The sequence below is a fragment of the Ctenocephalides felis genome, unplaced genomic scaffold (assembly GCF_003426905.1).
Source record: "Ctenocephalides felis isolate EL2017-DRISC unplaced genomic scaffold, ASM342690v1 CF-g0.4_SCAFFOLD_01604, whole genome shotgun sequence".
Classification (NCBI taxonomy): domain Eukaryota; kingdom Metazoa; phylum Arthropoda; class Insecta; order Siphonaptera; family Pulicidae; genus Ctenocephalides; species Ctenocephalides felis.
Window position 1 is genome coordinate 18,514,575 of NW_020537758.1, and position 8,944 is coordinate 18,523,518.

Here is an 8,944-nt window from a genome sequence, read left to right on the forward strand (position 1 = left end):
TTTCAGAATTGAAGTAATTGTGGCGAAAACATACATATTAAAAAATATAATAATAATTTCAAATTAGCAAAAATGCTTACACTGTCCGTCCGTTATATATCCGTCCATTCGGATATATGGATGTATAAAATAACTACTTTATGACATTTTGGGACTAATGAATTTTAATAAATTCTTACCTATACTGATTCATTCCACAATTATTAATTATGTATGTTCCAGTCACTTAATTCCATGGCAAGATTTTTGTCTTAAAGAACTTTCTATCGGTAGTATCTTTCGGTACGGAGGCTGGTCATAATTAGTGTAGTTACAAATTACAAATGGTTAACTTTACATAAAATATTCATTTTATAATGGGTTGTGTGTTTTTGGGTTTGGTATTATTGCACTACTGAGATCGTTTCGTCGTTTTCAGGGGATTGGGAAAGCAGGGCTATCAATGTCAAGGTGAGCTCAAAATTAAAAAAAGAATTTAAAGACATATTTTTGATCGCGTAGGCTTTTTACGCTTTATTATCTCTCATTCATTGTTTATCGATGTTTTGTTACTGAGAATGGATGTACTTACAATTTATCAAGCTCGTTTGTCATACTAATTTGAAATTTTGTATTAAGAACTTTCATATCAAGAGGCAACATCTTCATGGTATTTTTATAATTTAATGCATTCTTCATCATATTATGTTTATTTCTTCAATTTCAAGTTCATGCTGTAGTTCACTAGTTTGTGACCGCTAAATAATCCTATTATCGATGTGGATTGCGTATTTAGAAAAGTTTTGCATCTAAATGTGTAATGTTTAACACACTAATAATATTAAATAAATGTAATAAAAAAATAAACATTTTTTTCTAACACGTTTTGAGTAACTGAATATTATTTATATTCTTAACTAGTGTATTTAATAAAATACTTATAAATTCCTGGTTTTATGATCGATATTCTCGATGTACCTACGTTTTGTTATATTTTGATTTAATAATTTTATTTTACACAAATTTTTATCACTTTTAATTTATTATATGATATTTACTGTAAATTTATTAACTTTTACTGATGTTATTTAATGGAATTTCATTATTACTATTAAAATCTTCCTACTATTAAGTCATGATGAGATAAGTCCACTAGGGTCGAAGTTCATATTCTTCTTATAACAGTTGCGTATATTTGAATCTTTTGTCTAAATATCGGATTTACTTGAATTGTATTGGTAACTAAAATGTGTTTATTTTATATAACAAAATATGGTTTTTTATATTGTGAGTTCTGTATTAAAAATAATTTTTAGTTTTCGTTTTATTCACATCGAACGTACATATAGCACGTTTATGTTATGTGATTGTGTTATCTTGTGTTTTTGTTTAAAATGCATGTGCTTTATATTTTGTTAATCGGCAACTTTTGCTTTTTTTTAATAATTTGTAGAATTGATTTTTTGATGTATTGAGATTTTATGTTCACTAGATGTTATTCAATATAAAAATATAGATTTAATGTTAAAGTATTTAGTTTATCAGTTATTCATTTACAAGTGTTATATTGCGCGTTTTAAAATTTTAATTTTATTTATTATTCAACTATTACTAATTTCAAAAAAATATTTAAAAATTTTGTTTAGTTATTCGAGTACAACGTATTATTTTCAAATCAATTAGAAGAATGTGTGCATATTTGATTAGTTTGCAGTTTTAGAATAACATAGTTCTCGATGTCATTGTTAATTTAATTATTATACCGACGCAAAAGTTCGATACATTAATCGATTCCTTATTTTTCAGTCTGCACATGTGTTGTCCACAAAAGATGTCACGATTCGGTTGTAACAAAGTGCCCTGGGATGAAAGAAGAAGTAATATATTTATAATTTATTATATTTTAATGAATTATTAACATCCACCGATTGTGATACAAAAAAACTAAATGTTTTTATGAAAAAATGAGTTAATGTTAAAAAGTGCTTAAGAGGATAACGTAATATTGCCCTTGAAAAAGCACTTCTTGGCTTGTCGTGTATTTTAAATTCAAGTTTGTATAATTTGATGAACTTTTTAGCCCAAAGTGGATGAACACCCCGGTGGCCAAAGATTTAATGTGAACATACCCCACCGATTCGTGGTGCATAATTACAAACGTTTCACATTTTGTGACCATTGTGGTTCTTTACTTTACGGCATAGTCAAACAGGGCCTACAATGCGAAGGTACTTTTTCATCTATTAAAACAATTACAAACAATACCTAAATTTAATAAAATTTATTTTTACAGTTTGCAGTATGAACATACACAAACGTTGCCAACGAAATGTTGCTTCGAATTGTGGCGTCAATACAAAGAAAATGGCTGAGATTTTAAATAATATGGGAATCTCTCCAGATAAACAAGGACCTAGAAGATCCACAAGGGTAAGGATAATGAATCTCGTTATTTATATTTATCATTTAACTCATGCCCTGTTGTTTTTATTAAGCAGTATTTAAATCAAGCACCGTGTAGTGGTGAAGGTTCCGCGTCTACTGATAGATCTAGTGATAGCGAAAGTAGTCTTTCTCGGGAAGATAGTACAATGCCACTCTTGCCAGAAGGTAATAATAATATATATTAATTATATGTACAAAATTATTATACTGATACTAATAAGTAATTCTTTCCTCAATTTTCAGGAGTGGGATCAGGATCTCATAGAAGTGGTGCAGGCGGTGGAGAATATTTGGAAAGCGATATCGACGCTCGCGTAGGCCTCAATGATTTTGTATTTTTGAAAGTTCTGGGAAAAGGATCGTTTGGCAAAGTTATGCTAGCTGAAAAGAAAGGAACTGATGAGGTAAACAAAATACAAAAATTATTTTATTGGTATTATGCCGGTATTGATATTATATTATTTGTAATATTAACTGATTTTTCAACATCCCGTAGGGTAAGTTATAGTAATTGCAAAAAAATCGAAAATGAAATTTTTTATATATCCTTACGTTTCAGAGGTTTCTGAACATTTTGGCATACCTTAGAAAATATGGATGTATATGTGCGTGTGTGTGTGTGTGGCGGGTACAAACTTTGTCGACGATTTTGCGAAAACGAATAAACCGATTTGAATAATTAAAAAAACATTCGATTCTTACTGATAAAGAGACGTGCTGATTAGTTTTTGACAAATGCAGGACTATTCGTTTCGAAAATATGGGGCAAAAAATGCCAAAAATGGTATTTCAGTTTTTGAGATAACTGAGCGTCCGATTTAAATAATTTAAAAAACATTTTACTTGTATTGACGAAATGAACAACTGGTGAAATTTTTAAAAAGGCGGGTCCAGCGTCTCCGAACATCCAATAAAAAAATAAAAAATAATGCTATTTGGGAGTCAAAAATGAACATTAGACATATGTACATCGTATTATCAGATATTTTATAAAGATTATAATAATAAGTACAAATTGTGTGTACATTTATATGGGTTCCGTACCAATATTTACACGTTAGACGACTACGCGGCGCTCACGCGCTTTTATATTTCGACTCCAAATCAGCTATGCAGTGCGATTGCTTCAAAAAAAAAAATGTTCAAAGTAAATCAAATTTTTCAAAAAAGTCAAAAATTCAAAATTTCTCGAAAATCTAGTTTTGTCAAGGTTTTTTTTAATAATTTAGTTTTCGGCAAGGGTAAGTTTCAGCAATTTGCCTTAAGGCACGATGCAATGCACCACTAATTATCCGAATTAATTTATTGCATTTTTATTTTTTACAGGTATATGCTGTAAAGGTACTGAAAAAGGACGCGATTTTACAAGACGACGACGTCGAATGCACCATGACCGAAAAACGAATTTTAGCACTTGCAGCTCGCCATCCATTTCTAACTGCTCTACATTCGTGCTTTCAAACAAAGGTACAGATTTCACTCTTTATAATCATATAATTACGTTTTAATATAAATTTGTCCTTACCAACTGTGTGTTTTATAAATTAGGAGCGATTGTTCTTTGTGATGGAGTATGTAAATGGAGGAGATCTGATGTTTCAAATCCAAAGGGCAAGAAAATTCGATGAACCGCGTGCTAGATTTTACGCAGCCGAGGTCACGTTAGCATTGCAATTTTTACATAGGCACGGAGTTATATACAGAGACCTCAAACTCGACAACATACTCTTAGATCAAGAGGGGCATTGTAAATTGGCAGATTTTGGCATGTGCAAGGTAGGATATCAAGTACAAAGGTTAATAAAATCGTTTAACTATTCTATAATATAATATTCCTTATATTTTAGGAAGGGATATTAAATGGAGCACTCACCAGCACATTTTGTGGCACGCCAGACTACATAGCTCCCGAGATCTTGCAAGAGCTCGAGTACGGTGGTTCTGTTGACTGGTGGGCCTTAGGTGTTCTCATGTATGAAATGATGGCTGGTCAACCACCATTCGAAGCCGATAACGAAGACGATTTATTCGAATCGATATTGCACGACGATGTTCTTTATCCCGTGTGGCTGAGCAAGGAAGCCGTTTCTATTCTGAAAGGTAACATGAATTTTCATTATAATCATTTTGATTATGGTTTTACCATGCGATATTTTCAGGCTTTATGACTAAGAATGCAGCTAAGCGCTTAGGATGCATGGGGGATGAGACTCAAATTAGAAATCACGTTTTCTTCAAAGATTTAGATTGGGAAGCTTTGGAGCAACGTCGAGTGCGCCCTCCATTTAAACCTAAAATTGTAAGGAACTTATTTATCATTATTATCTAATAGAGGATATCCATCTATTAATGATTCGATTAAATTTATTTGCAGAAGAGTCCACGCGATGCATTAAATTTTGACACAGACTTCACTCGTGAAGAACCAGTTTTGACTCCAGTTCCACAAGATGTGTTACGCTGCATTAATCAAGAAGAGTTCCGCGGTTTTTCATTTGTCAATCGCCACTTTGCAACTGAACGACCAGGCTAGAGGTATGTTAATAATAAAAATCAAATATAAACAAATGATAACAGATCCCCAATAGTCCAGTCATTTGGTGCAAAAAAAGGCTGTTGTCGGTACAGTACCCCGGGAATTCTGAAAATTGGTAATTTTATAGATTTCGAGGTGCTCTTTACGAAAATTAACTTTGCCACCTCAAATTTGAACGGCAAGTTGCCGCCATATTGGAAAAATGGCGTCAAAAAACAGCTTTTTTAAAATATCTCCTTTCTGGCTCATTCTACGATAAAAGTATATATGTACGAATTAAACTAGAGAAAATTTCCTACAATTCCTTAGAAAACCGTTTTTTTTGTAAAATTGATAGTTTGAGAGTACGGCCGCCTCAAAGTCTTTGCTGCTCTCGCCGTAGTATCAAATCTGTCCATATATGACAGCACTTCAAACTTGACCACATTCTCTCTAATAATTAATATTTTCAATGTTAAATTAAGCGAATAAGATCTAGAAATAAAATAATTCAAATATTTTTGGTTTTTTTTTTTTGCTAATTCTTTAACACTTCAATGGCAAAGTAGCTATAAGTATACTTATAGCTTGAGTAGCACCTTATAGCTTCAAGTAGCTTGAAGCGTTAAAAAATCAGCAAAAAAACAGAAAAATATTTGAATTATTTTATTTCTAGATCTTATTCGCTTAATTTAACATTGAAAATATTAATTATTAGAGAGAATGTGGTCAAGTTTGAAGTGCTGTCATATATGGAGAGATTTGATACTACGGCGAGAGCAGCAAAGACTTTGAGGCGGCCGTACTCTCAAACTATCAATTTTACAAAAAAAACGGTTTTCTAAGGAATTGTAGGAAATTTTCTCTAGTTTAATTCGTACATAGATACTTTTATCGTAGAATGAGCCAGAAAGGAGATATTTTAAAAAAGCTGTTTTTTGACGCCATTTTTTCAATATGGCGGCAACTTGCCGTTCAAATTTGAGGTGACAAAGTTAATTTTCGTAAAGAGCACCTCGAAATCTATAAGATTACTAATTTTCAGAATTCCCGGAGTACTGTACCGGCAAAACGACCAAATGACTGGACTACAACTCCAACACATAAATTTATTTAAGATCTAAACACACATACTTAAAATCTTAATTATAATCATTATTCACGTTGGATTATTTTTATTACAGTTCATATCGAGAGACTTAATCATTATCTTATTAAACACCTTTGGAGCAGCCCGTATAATGTTTTAATATTCTTAGAAAGTTGCAGTATCTAGTCATACTATTTGTTTATTTATTGATAATTTTAAACATACATTCAAATGCTGTATTGGGTTTAATATGAAACTTAAGGATCTATTTTGAAATTTTATCACACTACTCATTTATATAAAAAATATTTTTTATTAGAGTTTATTCTCAATTATTGGCATATTTATCATTTTTCACTGTGTGTTTAATTTCCAATACATGTTGAATGTATGTTTTTAAAAATGATCGATTACTTTTGAGAAGTCAGGCGGACATGAAAAGCGCAATATATTCTTAGTTAATGACTTCCCGTTTCTTACGAAGAAATTGTTCCGTACATAATAATAAGTGTCCAAATGACGAAATGATATGATTTGCAAAAACAAAGAAATTTGCTCCAAGTAAAACATATACCTCGACTTGCCAATGCTTTTGTCATATTAAATTGATTTAAATCATATTTGATACATAATATGTATCTCTTTTCGGCCGATAAAATCGTTGCCTATAGAAACATAGCTTAATATCATTTAATTGCTTGATATATTATATTCAATGTTTAAATTAGTACAATTTTGAATAAGGACTTGAATGTGAAAAATTCTGAATTAAATCCTAAATACTAAGTATTTACTATTCAATCATTTTCATAATTTTGCGTTGCTTATTTAATTTATTCCTCGCTCCATGTTGTTGCATTTATTTGATTAGCATATTAGTTGCCTAAAATTTATTCGATTATTTATTAATAAAAGTAAATTTTCACTTTCGAACGTAGTGACTGTGACGTTTACTTGTTAAGTTAGGATGATATCAAATTAAAATATCACATTGTCAGTAATCATATTACAATATATGAACTATAAAGGAGTATCATGCATATAAAAAAACATAAGCCATCTTATGTATATATATATATATATATATATATATATATATATATTATACCAATATATATATATATATATATATATATATATATATATATATATATATTATATATATTATATATTATATATATAATATATACCTATATATATATATATATATATATATATATATTATATATATATATATATATATATATATATATTGGTTAATCTCATCAATAGTTCTTCTGCAATTAAAAATTGATTATACCCTTTTATAATTTACTTCTGGAAGTGATATATAATAGTGGCAATATAAAATACAAAATTGATTCTTCAGTTTAATAGTAATTATTGAAATCGTTTTCATAATCTCAATCTATATTTTTATTTAAATTGATTTGAAAAAAACTTCGAAATTATATTACTGGAAAGAATCTTTGAGTTTTATTATTATTCATATTGAATCAATTTTTAGATGGATGCATAATTATAGTCCACTTTGTATTATTGCATAAAGTTGCATTAATTGAATAGTTTAAAGATATATTTATGTTGTAATATTTAAAAAGTGTTGATATATAATATAGGTATAAAAAAACTTCACGCTGCTGTAAGCATAGCCGATATGTACAAAATTAACTTTGTACTATTTAAAAACAAAATAATATAATAATAGTATAAAGTACACTATAGTAAACTATTGCTTTTGGTTTGCTACCATTGTATATATTAAAACAAAACTTTAGCATTTGTAGCGTTAAGCTATAGAAGAAATAATAGTATAACTAAAATGTATTAACTGTATTCGTATTCTATTTTTTATTATTCTATAAGATTATTGCCATATGTATAAGCGTTATTTTAAACGAAAATCTAAATCTTTATTTAATGAAAGTTCTACAAACTACTGGTATGGTTTGTATATTTTTTGTTACTGGTGGTAGATGTATAATATAAATTTGTCATATTTTTTATTCGATCTTGAGCTTTTATTCCTCATTAATTTTATTATAAATACTGATTGAAGCAAGAATGTGCCAATGATATATAATTATTTAAGTTTTATTAAATGTGGCAAGTTTATATTACATCTATTGTTATACGAGAGATTTATGATGATAAAAAATCCCATATTTTTTCTTAAAAAGAAAAAAATATAGTAGTGTTTTTTCTTAATAAATGTATTAATTTAAGCTTATTTATGTATTATATATTTAACTTCATGGTCTAGTAAAACGTATCATTATTAGTCTATAATTTATCATAGTGATGTTCCCAACGCAGATAAGAATACTTTGATCTTTGCACACCACAAAAAGAATACAATTCTCATTGTGTAAAATATCTTTATTGTGATGACATGTTTATAATTAAAATAATTTGAAAGCTTTTTCTAATTCATGCATCAAAGTTGTTAATACTCGGGATAAATTTAGCTTGGGTACATAGCATGAGAAATATAAATATGCAGGCATTATTATATTTCAAATGTTTGTAATGTATTTAGTTTAAGAGCATTTGTTTACCAAAGTTTCATAAAATCTCAGTCACAAGTGCAAATCTAGTCAAATTCTTATGTTACAGAAATATTAATATAGATAAATTTGTGAATCTCATTATTGACAAAGTCACTGTAGTAAATGCATACTTACTTTTAACTTAATTCTTGTTGCAATTGGTATTTGTATACTGCATGTGATTTTTTTTAAACAAACATGTTTGTTGTTTGTTTACTGCAGTAACACGATTTATGAACACATTTGCAGCTTCTATAAGTGCAATAAAAATTTGTACAAATGGATTAATTGATAAACTGATGTAGTATAGATTTTTGAAATTATAACATTTAAGTTAAAAAAATAATCAGTTACTGTGTTTATTGC

General features: G+C 28.9%; 1 protein-coding gene across 1 annotated transcript; it reads left to right on the forward strand.

Annotated features, from left to right (window-relative positions):
* Positions 1 to 430: 430 nt before the first annotated feature.
* LOC113372131 (protein kinase C-like) lies at positions 431 to 6,250 on the forward strand. The gene is made up of 12 exons (XM_026612453.1): positions 431 to 450; positions 1,786 to 1,856; positions 2,060 to 2,207; positions 2,273 to 2,409; positions 2,478 to 2,589; positions 2,668 to 2,828; positions 3,751 to 3,891; positions 3,973 to 4,200; positions 4,272 to 4,524; positions 4,584 to 4,723; positions 4,799 to 4,959; positions 6,124 to 6,250. Exons 2-11 carry the CDS (start codon positions 1,845 to 1,847, stop codon positions 4,955 to 4,957), a joined length of 1,491 nt encoding a protein of 496 aa, XP_026468238.1. The 5' UTR covers positions 431 to 450; positions 1,786 to 1,844; the 3' UTR covers positions 4,958 to 4,959; positions 6,124 to 6,250.
* Positions 6,251 to 8,944: the final 2,694 nt, after the last annotated feature.

Coding starts and splice junctions, on each gene's coding strand:
- LOC113372131 (XM_026612453.1), top strand. Junction 2,829..3,750: donor AAAAGAAAGGAACTGATGAG/GTAAACAAAATA, acceptor TATTTTTTACAG/GTATATGCTGTAAAGGTACT. Junction 4,724..4,798: donor CTCCATTTAAACCTAAAATT/GTAAGGAACTTA, acceptor ATTTATTTGCAG/AAGAGTCCACGCGATGCATT.